General features: G+C 46.8%; 2 protein-coding genes across 24 annotated transcripts in view; both read right to left on the bottom strand.

Annotated features, from left to right (window-relative positions):
- Positions 1 to 16700, bottom strand: part of MYRIP (myosin VIIA and Rab interacting protein) — a 418438-nt gene that overhangs the window by 66023 nt on the left and 335715 nt on the right. For both annotated transcript variants that reach the window (XM_050780367.1, XM_050780368.1), the window contains exons 9-10: positions 8127 to 8280; positions 47 to 684 (exon numbers count right to left, since the gene is read on the bottom strand). In XM_050780367.1, coding sequence (XP_050636324.1) covers positions 47 to 684; positions 8127 to 8280 — 792 coding nt within the window. The remainder of the gene's footprint in view (positions 1 to 46; positions 685 to 8126; positions 8281 to 16700) is intronic.
- The window catches only part of RPL14 (ribosomal protein L14), a 575215-nt gene that overhangs the window by 256172 nt on the left and 302343 nt on the right, over positions 1 to 16700 (bottom strand). Inside the window, exon 1 of one of the 22 annotated variants that reach the window (XM_050780441.1) lies at positions 12820 to 12823. The exons of 18 other annotated variants lie outside the window; for them this stretch is intronic. The gene's annotated coding sequence lies outside the window, so the exon portion shown is untranslated. Of the gene's footprint in view, positions 1 to 7858; positions 7864 to 11042; positions 11047 to 12819; positions 12824 to 16700 lie in introns of those variants that run through there. 3 more of the 22 variants (XM_050780452.1, XM_050780434.1, XM_050780448.1) reach the window with 3 other exon arrangements.

Genomic DNA, 16700 nt, shown 5'->3' with positions numbered 1-16700 from the left:
CTTACCTAAGAGTGTGTGTGCATTTGCACGTGTGCACTTCCATTACCTGATGTGTGTCCAGATCCCGGAGCTGGGCGCTGGGGGAAGATGGTTCTTTGCTTGGCTCTTCTGAGCCCAGTCGGGCTCTTCTCCACCTCCTGGCCCGCCGGTCTGTGGTGTGGGGGGCCTCCTCCGGCTCGCTGCTGTCTGAGGTCTCCCTGCTGGTCACCTGGGGGTTGAAGTTCACGTCCAGTTCTCCCTGCAGGCGCATCTTCTCGGCTGCAGGGTTCCTGGGGGCCTTCCTCTGCAACCAGGACAGCCTGGCCTGGTGCCCAACTTCTCGGGAAGAGCCCGCGGAGGAGGTCTCCGAGTCAGAGCACGTGGCCTCAGGGTTGGGGGAGATTGCAGAGGATGGGGAGGCAGCTATGGGGCCTTGGTCAGTGCTCTGGGCCTGTGTGGGCTGAGGCTGGGGGTTCCTGGGCAGGCCCTGGGACCTGGGACACAGCTTGCTCAAGGCCTCACTCCAGTCAAAGTCTTCCTCGCTATCGGAGCCCATCTCATCGTAGGCAGATGCCACACTGGAGGCCACCTCCAGGGACTGAAATGTCCCACTCTTAGGTTTGGCCAGTAGTCGGGTAGGGGGCGGAGCGCCGTCCTTCAGGGCCACCCAGTTCCCGTCGGGGCTCTGCAAAACTGGGGCCAGGTCTGTGGATGGAGAAGATAGAGAAAGCAGAGAGGGGCTGTTGTCACTTTAATGCAAGATGAGGTTGCCACTTGTTACCTCCCCAAGAGCGTCTTGTGGGGGTGTTGGAGAGCAGTTGCCTTTAGGAAGCCCAGGAGGGCAAACCCAATTGGTGGGCAGAGTTCAAAGTTCCCCGAGGAATCCCCTGAAAGCTCAAAGGGTCCCAGTGCTTCACAGATGGAGAGAAACTCGGAGATGTGGCTCCTATTTCAGTCTACCTGGGTTGACGCCACCTCAGTCTCCTCAGCACTGCCACACTCCTGCCCCAGGCTTGTTTGGAAGGGGAGGGGAGAGGGCTGCAGTTGGCAGTACCAGCTTCTGGCTCTTTGACCTTGGGCTACAATTTTGTCTCTTGGATCCTTAGTTTCCCCTCACTGATGGGAAACAATTCCACTACCTGCCCTGGCATACCTCAGAGGTTAACGCATCTGCTCTTGGCTCTTTTATAGATCCTACTTCATAACAGGTTCCTGAGATAGGCACGTAGGTCTATTTTTAACTCAAGGAACATGCTCCACTCTGGAAAGGACTTGAGGCCAAAAAAACTTTGGTATTTCCAATCTAATTTTACAGATGAGGAAACGAAGACGAGCGAAGTTAAGTAACTTGTTAAAGGTCACAGAGCTGCTAACTTGTAGAGTGAGGACGAGGTGCATCCTCTACCTGACTCTAAGGCAGCTCTGGGCTACAGACTGTGCCTCAGAAGCCCCTGGCCAGCTGCAAAGCACCATCCAAGGGCAGCTGGAGCAGCTCTCAGGCTGTGACTATGGACTGGAGTGGTCTAAACTGGGCTCAGATCTGCCCAGAACATGGTCCCAAGGATTGATCTGCATGCTGGGGGTGGATTGGTAAAAGTTGTTTTGTCTTGATTAAGGCGAACAGGAAAATGCTTTCTTCCCATGTGTCTGTGGGGTGGGAATAAGGTGACATGCTGCTCCTTTGGCTGTGGGTACTTGGCCCAGGACTGAGGCCTCAGGCACAGCAGTTGCCAGCAGGAGCTGCCTTTTTTTTTTTTATTTTTGAGACAGAGTTTCACTCTTGTTGCCTAGGCTGCAGTGCAACGGCACAGTCTCGGCTCACTGCAACCTCTACCTCCCAAGTTCAAGCGATTCTCCTGCCTCAGCCTCCCGAGTAGCTGGGATTACAGGTGCACGCCACCATGCCTGGCTACTTTTGTATTTTTAGTAGAGACGGGGTTTCACCATGTTGGTCAGGCTGGTCTTGAACTCCTGACCTCAGGTGATCCACCTGCCTCAGCCTCCCAAAGTGCTGGGATTACAGGCGTGAGCCACCGTGCCCAGCCTTTTTTTTTTTTTTTTTTAAACCAGGACTATTGCAGGGATGTCTGTGGGAAGTGATGAGGACCCCAGGGCTTTGAAGAAACCATTCCCCAACTTGTGTGTGGAAGTCTGCTTCGGGGCTTAAGGCCTGCAGCAGCCACAGCCCTGATGTAGTAGGACTCTGAGGCAGGGTCTTACTTTATGCTACTTAAAACACATAGGTTTTCTACCAGTTAAACTGCTACTGCTCCACATAATAAAATGAAAGTTATCAGTATTTCACAGTGCTGCCCACAGAGCATTGTACCTGCTAAGCCTGTTACAGAACCACAGCCTTAGGGGAATTCAGATGTTGGTGGAACATATGTTTTCGACAGCGACCCAGTTCCACTTCCACTGCCTGACTGCAGCTCAGACTGGCAGGACATTGAGTTCTTTTTATTTTGAGAGTCAGGAAGTGGGGCTTTCTCTGACGAGGAGGATGCTGGACCCCGGCAGTGGGCTGATACAAGCAGGGGCCTCCAAGAAACCTGAGACCACACACCGGCCTTTCTCCTGCTACTCCTGCCTTCAGTGTCCTTCTCCACCATTTCCATGTAGTAAAGCCCCAGTGACCCTACAACACCTCATCCCACTGGTGGGAACGGCCTTTTCCTGGAGGGCATTCTCATCTCCCTGCTGGACTTGGCCTCTCTTCTCTGAGCTCTCCTGGTGTGGGACCTGGCTGGCTCATCGCACGTTCTTCCATGAGTTCTAGCTGTCACACACCTGCTGAGCGTGAGGACAAAGTCCCTGAGGCAGGGCCTGGATCTCAGGCATCGCTTTATCCTTAGAAGCAGCCTAGCCTTCTCTGTCCCAGAGTCAGTGTGTGCAGTAGAAAGACCAGTGACCTCGAAGCCAGAGGTCCAGGAGGAAGCCCCACTCAGCCACCTGGCAGCTGTGTGATCCTCTGTACCTCGGTTCTCTGACTGGTGAAAAGGGCTTAGCTAACACCTCTCTGGGTTGTCAGAGGACTACACAAGGGGATGCTCTTGAGTGTGTTACACATGCCTGCTCAGTGAGATTAATTCCTGATGGCTCCTTTACCCTTGTCTATAAATGAAGGAGGCTGCTTTAGTGTAGGGCAAAGAACAAGAGCTTTGGATTCAAGCAGACGCAGGGCTGATCCCCAGCGACTGAATTTACTAGCAGGTGACCTTGGTTAGAGATCACTTCTGGGCCTACTTCCTTGCCCAACAGTGGGGTCAGTGTGACCCACCTTTGGCTATCACTAGAATTATTATGAGATAACGCATGTAAAGCATCAGTCCTAGTGCCTGCTATACTTAAGGCCCTGAGCTATTTTTAGCTTATATCTGTTGAATCCGTTTTAGCAGTAGTACTTAACACCTGGTTATGAATTAACACCCATGCACTCCATATGTATGTATACAGAAAAGAGATATGCATCTGATAGTCATTATTCAGTATTACACATTAATATCTATACAGCAACACTATTTTCATTGACGGTGGAATTATTCAGAAGAGTGGCTCACTAGGGTTGTTATTACCATTTATTATTGGGCTCTACTTGTGGTGGTGGTAATAGCAGGTCTTTTGAGAAAAGTATTTCTATTTTGCTGACATTCTCCTAATGCTGTGTCAGGGGATTGTCAGTCAGGTGGTAAGAGTTTCTCAGGAATGCTCAGGCTCTCAGTGAAGCTATGCATGGCTAGTAAGTAGTTATATTGATTTTTCCTGTAGCAGGCTCTGTGGATGCCCTACCCCAAACCTTGGCCCTCACCACTTCAGTGTATGCCAGCTGGACTTCCAATTGCCAGCACTTGCAAGTCTTCACTTGAGGCTTGCTCTGGCTACTAGAGCCTGTGTTGCTTGCCCCAGGGGCAGGGTGGAAGTTCCCAGGATTCATCACCTCCTGGGAGCAGCCCTCAACCAATGAGTAGGGGAGCTGGTGGCTAAGTATCCCAGCTCTCTTGCTTGCCAAGCAGGTGAGTCTTCTACACTGGCTCCCAGAGTCCCCAGTGGGGTCAAGCTCCAGCCATCCACAGTGGCCATCTGCTCAGTAACAAGTCATTTTATTGCCTGATTTTCTTTCCTTGTTTCACATTCCTACTCCCCTCCCTGTGTGTTTTCTGGGCTCACCTCGCAAATAAACTATAGGTCTTCAGATTCTCATATTAGGGTCTGCTTCTGGTGGGAGTCAAACCAAGACACCCACATGATGCAAAGTGGACTCTGAGCATGGCTGTGGAGCACTCACTCTAAGAAGAAAGGAAAAGTTCTCTGGGCCTTCTAATCTGTCACTGAGGCTGCTCTCTGGACCATCTTTCAAGACTTGACTTACACATCACTCCTCAATTGCATATGCTTGGCCTTCCTTCCTTGAGGAGCTGGCTATTCCGTTCTCTGAGCTTTGCCAAAAAGCTTTCATTTCTTAACACTCAAACTAGATTATAGTTTATATTCTTGGTTGTCTACCCCACCCCTCAATCCTGATCGTGAGCTCCTTAAGGACAGAGCCACGTCTTCTTCACTGCTATGCTCCCAGCCCCTGGCAACATTGGGTCCCATCCTGGGCACATGAAGACTACTTGTTAATGAACACAGGCACCAAAGGCTGCAGGGGCGATGGGGCTCATTGAGCAGCTCTCAATGAACCCGGCTGTCTACAGCTTCTCCTGGGGCCCTGGGAGGAATCCAAAGAAGGAGACCCTGGATAGTGCCACTCAGGGTTGGCTCTAGGGTTGACCACATTGTAAATGTGGTCCCTGGGCTCCAATACCCACGACATGGTGAGATGGCATTCGGCCCATTGCCAACTCCCCTTCTCCTGCTTTTTTATAACCCCAGGTTGCCTCATGCCTCCGTGGAAGCTAGAAGTTTACCAACTTTTACCTCAGCAAATTTTACTTCTTAGCAAAAACACAGATGGCTCCCTGAATACCCAACCATGTGAAAACTTTGGTGGCTTTTGAGCAGCATCATCAAAGCTGCACCTGCACTCTGATATCCCAGTCTCTCGGTCCATCAGGAACACCCCTTGGGGATCCTGCTCCCGCTTCCTCTTTCTCCAAATTCCTGCTCTTCCATTATTGTGCAGACAACTAACTCTCAGTGAGTGATCCCAGAGCAGTGACAATTCCCCGATCTTCATTTCCCTAACACTGAGCACACACAGCATATACAGTAGATGCCCAGTCAAGGTTTATAAAGTGAAAATGCATTTGGGGGAAATCCATTAACTACTATAAGCACTGTCAAGACTGAAAGCAGAGTTACTGTGGTTTACCCAAACCACGGTGTCCCTAAGACTGACCCCAACTGGGCACTAACAGGAATCTGAATCAACCCTCCTCCTGAGGCATAAACACAACTGCTAAATATAGCTGAGTGGGCATTCACCGTTTAAGATGACCTCCACCTCCAGAACTCCTCTATTTGATGTTTCCGCCCAACTGAGACTGAGCAATGCCTGTAGGAATAATGTGCTTCGTGCTAAACATTTCAGACATCCCTCAAGACCTCTGAGGCTGGCATGGACAGTTTAGCATGTCAAGGGCTAAAAATTCCTCAGAAAACCAGAAGCTTTCCACCCAAGTCCTTTTTAAAAAATTTTAAATCTTTATCCTGAGAGATGCCTAGATTTTTGAGCAGAATGTGAAATATTTTTTTGGGTGTGTGATGTTGTGGAACTAAGTTTTATGTTTATACACAATTGAAAAATTACCTATGGGTGCCTAATTTTACAGAAAATTATGTCCAAAATCATGTTTTGAAAACAAAATTCCTTTGCAAATTTATTATGAATGCTTATAATCCTGTTGGAAACTATTTTGTGAAACAGAGCATCTTGTAGTTGTTTTTATAATATTCTACACATTTATCACTTTGCAAGTCTGAATTTTGAAATGATGTTTTTTGTTTGTTTGTTTTTATGGTAGAGAGACACTTATAATGCAGTAGTTGAAAGCCTGCAAATTGGAGTCATGATGTTTGGATTTGAGGACCAGCTCTGCCTACGTTGGCTGTGGGGTCTTGAACAAGTCACTTAACTTCCCTGTCCATCAATGTTCTTATCCGCAAAACAAAATGATGACAGTGTCTAGTAATGCTGTTGGAGGAAAAATAAAATAGTGCCTACATATGGACTCTGTATGTTTTAAAGTGATTTTAGAAAGCTAGATATTGTGCATTGAAGTTCTATTATGTGGTATTCTCAGGTACTCTATGGAATCTAACAGTCCCTTTTCTGTGTACATTTGCAATCCATAGTGAAGGAGAGAGAACTGAGAAAATGAGGAAGAAGAGAGAGAGTGAGAATATGAATGAACGAATATGAATAGACTGGGAGGGCAGAGGGAGGAAAGAAAGGCATATCTAGAAAAGAAAAATGCACTTAAAAACCAAAAATGAACACCATATACCTAAGTAAAGAAATGATCATCTGCTGCAGAATTTCTGCAATGTCATGGCACTGCAGTTTCTACTGATAGGTACTAAAAGGTCAATATAAAAATAATCTCTTTTGGTAAATCTTTAGAATGACAGTTAAAAATATTTAATGTTTTCTGATTCTTTGCACTGTGATAACAATGGATTTTGTTTCTACAGTTGTTGGTTAAATATTTTCCCTTTTAGAGTAGAAATAACAGCACAATCTTTAAAAGCTTATTACTAGGATGGCTATGCTGCTGTTAATCTTTTTTGTTGTTTTCATTGTTCAGGAAAGGGGTCTAAGTCTGACAGGACATGGGATGAGAATACTGTTAATGGCTTCTTCATGTGAAGACAGATATGCCTGGCCTCGCGACACAGTGTGTGTATGCAGGAAATAGGAAGAGAGGAGTAGACCTGTGCGGGGGTGGGGGGAAGATTTAGTCTGACATTCATGTAGACCAGGAGGGCCCCTGAGCACAGGGACTTCATGGCCCTCCGCCATCACCCACGGTGATGGGTCCAAGCACCTTAAAGTCTTCTGATACAAGACTTTAGGAAAATGACTCAGTTCATTTGAGCCCCTTCATTTTGAGGGATTACATGACTCAACAGCTTTACAAAGGACCACGTGCCATACATGTTGAAGAGTCTCTAAAGAAGCAAGCTGACTTGTCCCATGTAGAGGCAGGACATTCTAGGGGGAGGAAGCAGGAAGAGCAGAGGCACAAGCAAATAGCAATGCCGTCCTCAGGACGTCCCTCAGGCAGGGATAGACAACTGCCCACCAAAGAATCTTTCATGACCCAGCCATGTTACTGGTATTCATCTGCCTGGCCAGGATGCCATTTTTCAGGGCCTCCTGCATTGAGGTGGGGCCACGTGACCAGTTCCTGTCCACAGGTTGGGAGTGAAAGTGGTGTGAGCTCTCCCTGCTGAGATGGTTAAGAAGCAGGTCCCTGCCTTCTCCATTCTCCCTTCCTCCATCTGCTGTCTGAATGTGGATGAGCCCATAAAAGACTCAGAGGCCCTGGAGGATGAGAGAGTCACAAAGTCGGAACCTTGTACTTTGGCCTCTGAAGGCTTCCCACAGGCCAGGGGTACTTGTACTGCACTGTTGTGTAATGAAAAAGAAAATTATTGCATTAAGCCGCTTAGATATTCAGTTTACTTGTTATAGTGGCATATGCTACCCTAACTAATGTATCCAGTTTCAGAAAGGATATCCTTAAAACCAGACCTACAGACCCAAATTTGGTGGGACCCAAATCCCTTTGAAAGTTGAAATGCCATGAGAGGGTAGTTTAATGTTCCTGGCCTACATAAGACACATTCTCCTAGTCCACATAGAACAGGTAGCTGAAGTGGGTGTGCAGTGGAGTGATGTGAACACACTTGTCCAGGAGCCTCCCCACCGCCGCCCCCCCATCCCACAGGTCTCAGCACAGAGCATAGAATATGATGACACCCTGAGAGGCTTCATCCTGCCAGAGCAGCTAGGAAAACTGCCTGAGTGGAGAACATGACCACATTATATATTGTGTGTTGTGCTGGAGACCTCATGACGTGGTGGCCCAGAGGGACACACACCAGTTCAGACTTATGGGAAGAGGAGCTGAGTGGCCATGCAACAGCTGAGAAGCCTTTTGAAACCCACAGACCAACTAGATGCTGCTTAAAACAGTTACTTGTTTCATCCAGCCTGTCCACGCTCTTCCAGCTGGGCAGAGCAGACTCTGCTCTTGAGTGTTGGCCTTGGTCCCTTGGCTGCCTCGATGCAGCCTCCGCTGGAGGGGTCTTCAGGGCTTCTTCTGCAGTGATTGAGAAGGCAGACTGGGACCGCTGTGGAAAGAAAAGAGGGGAAGGGGTGAGCTCATAAGTACAACACCTGGGAGGTATGCCTTCACCTTTTGGGGGCAGACGTTGTACAGCATGGAGAAAACATGTTTAATGGTAATGGCTCTTTTCATGTGAGCCTTAAAAGCTGCAAATCAGTGTATAATGCCAGGTAATGGTACAAATGTTTATTCCCTTGCAAGTCAGCCAGGCCTAGTAGAATGAATGAGATGTAGTGGAATTTTATGGGGCCAGCTCTCATACGGCTCTTTCTTATCCACCCCTCTTGCGGCCAATATTTCTCAGGGCCAACTGTGCGTGATGAGTTGCTCTCGAGTGTGCAAAATGGAAAGCATCTTCTCCTCAAAGATCTCCAAACCTGAAGAGATCCCAGAGCAAGGTATGATCCATCCACAGCACGAGACTATTACAATATATTCCCATGTATCTCCTAAATTAAAGGAAGGAAAAAAACTCTAACCTAAGGATAAGTGGCAGAAATGGAAATTCAAGTGACTGACAGGAACAAATTCAAATTGAATTATATATATATAATATGTTGTATTGTGATGCTCAAATGTTGTATAGAGAATTTTATCAAAGAGAACGAGACTAAAGTTTTCCTTTGCCATTTAATGAAGGAATGATATTTTACTGGTTATTTTACTCTTTTTACATTGGTAATATTAGGAAGGAAAGGGTATATTCACAAAGCCACTGAAAGCATCTATGATTACAGTATTAAACAAAGTACTGATCAGAAGCTCAAGCCCCTTTGCAGTGGGCTTCCCCCTGCTGGTTGACATCAGCACCAGCAGCCCCTACTCCCTTCTGCCCCAGTGCAAAGCGTGCTCATTTCCTCGCCTTTCTCTCTCCCACAGGTACCTAGACTAGGAGACAAAGGCAAGCTCTCTCAGAGAAGAGCTGTGGGCAGGGCCATGGGGTGCTTTGGAGCTGCACCCAGGAGTCAGCCGTGCCTGGGCTCCATGACCACCTTGGCTACACTACCTTGGCCAAGTGACTTAATTCCTTGAGAGATGTGGAAACTTAATCTTGCCCTGCACTCACAGTAAACTGTATGATAATGGTAGCTTTAAAAAAAGGTATGAGAGAATAACAAAGAAAGAAATATGGCAAAAATGAGCACAGGATACTTGGGTGACAACACTGAGCTTTAAGATTAGAGGTTGGAAGAGGAAGATGCACTCAATGGCCTTGCCTCCTAAGGACTCTGGACCAGTCTGAGGAAAGACACAGAGCTAGATGAGGATCAAAATTCAGCATCCCCATTATCGCAGGCCAGGCTAGGACCCAGGACCCCTCACATACAGGGCGTCTGGTACACTCTGTTGGAGAGTGGTAATGCAGGCCAGTTCTGATTCAGAAAGAGTTGTAGGAAACCTTTACTTCCCCCATGAGACCTGGGGGTGATCTAGGAGGAAGGTGGGCTCAAGCTAAGCTATGAACCAAGTGTTACAACCTGCTCCCATCCCTTCAAATACAGAGAAGAGAGCATGATGGGCCTCCAGACCTGCCTTTCGTTGCAATGGTCATAGGTTAACACAACCCAGAGGTGATGAGCTCTCCCTGTCTTATCAGTTCCTCAAGATACTGTGTGTTGATAAGGTCAAGAAGCTCAAGCCCTCAGTTCAAGCAGGCCATGGCCTGTGGGAAATCTACCAATTGCCCCCTTCCCCAAGCTGGGCTGGGGGTCATGGGCTTCTTCGATACTTATGTTTTACCGCACTCTTGCAAACATCTCTCTTCTGGCCTGGGGCCCCCATTAGACTGTGGAGCAACTGAGGGTAATGTTCTTTTAGCGGTGACATCTGTAGCCTCTGGCACAGTAACTGGTACAGAATTGGAAATCAATGAATGTTTGCTATCGAGTGAATGGTTACAAAATGAGTTTTTCAAAGTGCCTAATTTTTTTCCAATTTCTTCCACAAAATTAGGGAGTAAGAGAAAGAAAGAAAAAGGAGCCCATTGTCATCTACACTTACATCCTGGAGAGCAAGGTTTGACTTGGAGGAGAGCCAAGCTAACACACAAGTGCAGTGGCTTTTGGCTGAGTGTCATCTCTTTCATTCTGAGGGCATAGCAAGCACTGACCCTGCCCCGAGTGTCCAGAGCAGTTTGGATGATGCAGCTTGACAACACCCAAGGTGTTCATGGGGCTGGGAATTCACAGTCATTCTGTGATTTTGCTAAATATCTGCCAGAAAATGAGCAGCTTTCAGAGAAGACAGAGATTGAGGATGATGGTCAACTGGCAAGTGAAGTTATTAAAAACGAAGGAAAACATCATTCTCTGGCAAACTTCCACGTATCAAGAGGGACACACCCTTGGCCCTGGTGTACATTGGGATTGGCTAGGTTTCTCCTCCTGTGTGATAACACAGCTCTGTCCACACCGTTATAGTTGTGCACTGACTTGCTGTGTCTTCCACACACAATGAACTCCATGAGGGCAGGGATGGCCTTTTGTTTGAGATCCTTGGTTGCATGTTTGTGACTGAATTTATAGGCTCTAAGACACAGTGCTGGCCCTTATGAAGCTGACAGTCTAGTTGCCAGATGCAGTATTATTACAGCCTCACAGAAGCCATTTACTGTATCTAGCCTTTAAAAAATATCTATAAGCTTCTCACTGTAAATCACTGAATACAAGTTTGGGGGGAAACAATACTTAATATTTCATTTTGCAGTGACTCAGACTTGTGTGTATATATGGTGGCTGGGGTCCTTTCTTATGGGACAAAAATTCTCCCCCATTCCCTACAAAAGCCAAGACTAACAAATGAAAAGTCCCTCTCTGGTCCCAATAGCAGAGAGTAGGGAATGCCAGGCTATAAAGATAGTCTATTTCAGGCAAGTCATTGTTCCACACTAGAAAAAAACTATACCCTGACAACCACAAAAGGCTCAACAGAGCTGTCTCCAACAGGTTCTAGGCCACTGGTGGCCTACAGTCTCCAGCCAAGGTGGAAAAGACAGTTCTGAGACCCAGGTGTGGTTCTGCCACAAATTCATTACAAGCAACACACGCCCAGCAGAGGGCACCACAACAATGCTTTTACTCACCAGCTAGTTCAGCCAGAGAGGAGTAATTTATTTGTTTATTACGCTGGCTTATAACCCTGGCTGAGCCCTCTGTGCCCACTTTTCTTTCCTACCCATAGCCTCCGCTTGTCTTACTTATTCTAGGGTACACAGAAGACGCAGGGCTGGTGACTGGAAGGACTGGTCTGAGTTATAGTGTCTGAACATCTGTGCAAGGGAGCTGTAGGGGGAGTCCATGGATCCAGGAATGTTGGCACATCAGCAATCCTTTGCATTGATGAACTTGAGAATTTGGGCTTTCAGAGAGGCCCTTCCTCTTAACTCCTTGGGCATTAACTTATGGGTGATACATTTGGTAGTGGGTAAATGCCAGCTCCTCCTCTTGCTATGTGGGATCCTGGAAAAACTTTAACTGTTCTAAGCCTCAGTTTCCTCATGTTAAGGGATCAGTATCATGCATAGCACAGAGAAAGCATTCAATAAATATTAGCCAAATAAGAGCATTTATTAAGTGTTACCACTGAGCCGGTGTAACTGTTCTCTCACTCAACTTGATTGAGTAAACAAGAGTCAGGATTGAATAACTTGCCCAAAGCATATGGATGGCCAAGGGTAAGGCAAGGGTTGAGCTCGGGTCTGACTGATTCCAATTTGATGCTCCTCCATGCTTTCTTGGTGTGTGCCTGACAGCCTTTGCTGCAAGCCTGGGAAAATGCACTCCTGGTTAATGTGCCCCAGCCCAGCAGGACTTGCCATCTGAACCAACCGGTCCCGAAGCTCTGGGCAAAACACCCAGTGTGATCATCAGTTACTTTTGGTACACCATTCTTTGCAGTAGCTGCATCTCCTGTGTGGGCAGCAGCAATGTGTTCTACTTATATCTGTTGGAACCATAGATTGTTGCTATGATTGCTATGATTATCACCAACGGGACAGGCTCCCTGTGGCACCAACCGCAGCTTTAAAATAGTCTTTGCTCTCAAAGAGCCCACAATAAAAAACAGGGAGAGAATGTTTTTAGTATCAAAGATTTGAGGACAAATCAAGAAGAGTGGTCGTATGTATACATAACTGAGACACGGCTTTGCTTTGTGTTTTTAGGGTCAGATGTAAGTATTAAATTCATTCCGATAATTATAGCAATGATAAAAAGTACTTTAGTCCTATACTATGGCCATTCAAAAGAGAGAAGGAATATGAGGAAGGAAATGACAGAGACAAAGGGAAAAGGCTGAGAAAATAGGAAGGGACAAAAGACAGGAGAACAGAGAAAGCCAGACAGAGATTCATCTTAGTCACTGGGCACACAGTAAGTATCTGGTCCCTGGTGTCACCATCATCATTACAATAAGATCACAATATTATTACAGAGAGGCCTTTTTATTTGCATGCACCCAAAGAGGCATGAAATGAATTATAACACCCACACTGGTGCCTTCTAGGATATTGCATCTTAAGGTTTTGAAAGCCAGGTCGCACTGACCCCCATACTGGCAGAGAGCACACAATGAGGGAGGAAATTAAAAATGGAGCATTCACACCGAACCTTCTTCCAAGAGAATAGATGAGAAATCCCATCTGGATGGGGAAGAATTAAGTTTGGGTTTTGCAGTCAAGCCTAAGCACTGGTGCTGATGGGTTTTGGGGATTCTGCATGGTTATTTCTTAAGCCAAAGGTGTCTGGGTCTTTGGAAAATTGAAAAAGGGGAGGCCCTATCAGGAGGCCACAGGTTTAGGGCCCTCCACAGCCTGTAGGTCAGGATTCTGTCTCAAGATACTATAAAGATACCATCCTTAAGCCTGGCATCCTGTCAGCATCACTCAGGGGCTTCTGGTAATATGGAAGCCCTGGCTCCACCCCAGACCCCTTGCATCAAGACCCTTAAAGCAGGGCTTGGGCAGGTGATGCAGATGAGTGTCCAGGGTGAGAACAGCTTGAGGAAAGGTGGGAGAGCTATGTTCTCTGAAGTACCCAAGAACCGAAACTCAGCCCATTGGTTTGTGTCCAGGCATATATATATATATATATATATTTTTTTTTTAGACAGGGTCTTGCTCTGTTGCCCAGGCTGGAGTGCAGTGGTGCAATCATAGCTCACTGCAGCCTTGACTTCCTGGGCTCAAAGGATCCTCCCACCTCATTTTCCCCAGGCATGCACCGCGATGCCCAGCTAATTTTTTTTTTTTTTTTTGAAATGGAATTTTGCTCTTGTTGCCCAGACTGCAGTGCAATGGTGTGATCTTGGCTCACTGCAACCTCCGCCTCCTGGGTTCAAGCAATTCTCCTACCTCAGCCTCCCTAGTAGCTGGGATTACAGGTGCCCACCACCACACCCAGCTAATTTTTTGTATTTTTAGTAGAGACAGGGTTTCACTATGTTGGTCAGGCTGATCTTGAACTACTGACCTCAGGTGATCCACCCGCCTCAGCCTCCCAAAGTGCTGGGATTACAGGCGTGAGCCACTGTGCCCAGCCCACCCAGCTAATTTTTATTTTTATTTTTTGTAGAGATGGGGTCTCACTGTATTGCCCAGGCTGGTCTCGAATTCCTAGCCTCAAACAATCCTCCCACCTCAGCCTCCCAAAGTGCCAGGATTACAGGCATGAGCCATGTACCTGGCCTTGTATTTCTGCTTTTGTGCCGTTTGTTCATCTCTTCTTCTTTATCTAAATCCCTAGACCAGTGCTGTGCAAATACAACTTGATTGATGATGGAAATGTTCTACATCTGCACCGTCTAACATAGTCACCACCAGGCAGGCACTGGTGCACCTGAGCACCTGAAATGTGGCCAGTGTGACCAAAGAACTAGATTTTTAGTTTTATTTAATTTACATTAAAATAGTCACTTGTAAAAAAAAAAAAAAAAAAAAAAAAATAGTCACTTGTGGCTTTTAGCCACCATACTGAACAGTGCAGCCTCAGAACCTCTCAGCTGAAAGCGACCGTGGAGATCACTGAACTACTGATCTCATTTTAGAGAGGAAGAAACTTGACCAACAGTTTTGGAGCAGGAAAGAGATACTCAAATTCTGGCCCCACTTATTACTACCTGTATGACTTTAGGCAAGTTATGTTAATGCTCTAGGCTCAGTTTCTTCATCCATAAAATTGGTCTAATAATATATGTCCTTATGTTGTGGCCAGGATTAAAAGAAATCACATGTGATGTGCAAACATAGTGCATGGTCCTCAACCAATGGTTGTTTCTCACATTCCTTGCCTCGGCAGCAGCTACACATCCCCAGGGGGCACTAATAGCATTGTATTCCATATGAATGGGGGTTCCCAGAGGTGTGCCATATAGTGGCTTTGGCCAGGGTCAGTCCCTTTTGGGTCCTAACTCTTGGACCTGAAATTAACTCTTGGACTTAAGTCCTAAACCAGTGGTCTGAAATTTGGGTTCACTCTCCTGGCACAGGCTTTTTCATCATAGGATATTAGGGCCAGGTAAAGGAGTGGCTTAGCCTACATGAGTCTGCCCAGCCATGCTGTATACAGCATTTGAGAAAGCTGACCCTGTCTACCATATGTGTCACCCCTGGTGGGCACCAGGCTGGCCCCGCTATGGTACTGGTGAGAGGGTTCCTGCCCAAGGGAAGTCAGGCCAGTGCCATCGGGGGGCAAGACATGGGGAACCACACCCAATGGGAGTCTAAGAATGGGAAGGGAGGGCAGCAGGCCAGAGACAAGCACAAAAGGAGGGAGGGATGAAGAGAAGTGGGAATAAGGTCAGGGGAGGATCCAGGTCATTTCCTGTCATTGCTGTTGGGGTATCTGTGGCTCATCTTCCTGAGCTGGCCAGTGTGGGTTCTGTGGGTCACCTCAGCTTGTCCTCTTAAATGTAGATGACTGAAGCCCAATGGGGACAGATGAGTATCTGTTTCACCACTTCAAGTATTGGTGGTGTTCAGGCTAGGACTTAGTATAGGCCTTTCTAAATGAGCCAATGAATTAAGACTTAATGCATTCTTATCACCACAGTTGGGACAGTGCAAGCTCTCCATCCCAATAACTTTTTTTTTTTTTTTTTGAGACAGAGTCTTGCTCTGTCGCCCAAGCTGGAGTGCAGTGGCGTGATCTCCACCTCCCGGGTTCACACCATTCTCCTCCCTCAGTCCCCCGAGTAGCAGGGACTACAGGTGCCCGCCACTATGCTCGGCTAATTTTTTGTATTTTTAATAGAGATGGGGTTATACCGTGTTAGCCAGAATGGTCTCAATCTCCTGACCTTGTGATCCACCCGCCTTGACCTCCCAAAGCGCTGGGATTATAGGCATGAGCCACTGCACCTGGCCTCCAATAACATGTTTTAAAAGCTCTAATCACAGTGCTTGTCTTTAAACCAAGTCAGGTACTAAAAATGATGATTTATGAGGGTATGGATCCCAGTGTTTTTGCTGGAACCTTAATTCGTACACTCTTCCTCCTCCACGGGTATCCTGGAAACCTGAAGGGAAAGGTTCAAGTCCAGGTCTCCATTATAGCCCCGCTAATAGACTTGTTCGGCCATCAACCGCCATGGACCTGTACTGCAAGATGCCTACTACACACCCGGTGCTGAGCTGTGGAAAATCCAGAGCACATGTGACCACAGACAATCATGAAGGGGCTGATAATAGTGGCTTCTCAAGGGAAAATTGTGTCCGGGACCTAGCTGAGTGCATAACAGATTTCTCTTTACTCTCAGAATCAGGTTTCTTCGCTTGGGGCAGCTCCCCATGAGTGTAAGTATGAACAGGGGGAAGACAGAGCATATACTTCTTCCTTCCTGATACTATTGACAAAAGTATGCTGTTTACATATTGAAAATCACGGGATAGTGTGAACTCACAGGGAGAGGACAGGAGGGAGTCTCCTTGATCAAATGTCTAAGATAAAGATGAAGGTTGCAGTAACAAAGAGCCAGCTGATAACCTTGTTCCTCCTGTAAGGTGCCTGCACCCCTGCCAGGCATATGATCTGGGTGGTTACACTGTTATGCCAAGAGAGGTGCTCACCCAAGGGTATGTGTCAGTATCCTTGATGGTGCTTTCCCAAGCTACAGCCGCACAGTTCTCTCCCACCTCCCTCCCTAAAAGGTGGATTCAAGCTGGGGGGAGGTGGACATATCTTGCGAAGTATTGCATATGGAAATTCAAAAGATATGTTACATTCAGGGAGGGGCTTCCATTAGGCCCCATTTTTATATAAAAATCTCAAAATAAATAATATTCCTCTATTTGCTTCAAAAAAACAAATGCTTAAGTTCTCTTTACATTGATGTCAAAGCATAGCCATGAGTTATGCTGTGTAGGAGGCCGGCGTTTGGCAAGACAGATTTTTTTCTGACAAAACAAATAAAATCCTGAGAGGTATTTGT

The sequence above is a fragment of the Macaca thibetana genome, chromosome 2 (genome assembly GCF_024542745.1).
Source record: "Macaca thibetana thibetana isolate TM-01 chromosome 2, ASM2454274v1, whole genome shotgun sequence".
NCBI lineage: Eukaryota > Metazoa > Chordata > Mammalia > Primates > Cercopithecidae > Macaca > Macaca thibetana.
The sequence above is the reverse complement of the archived record's forward strand: the minus strand, read 5'-3'. Positions and strand labels throughout refer to the sequence as shown.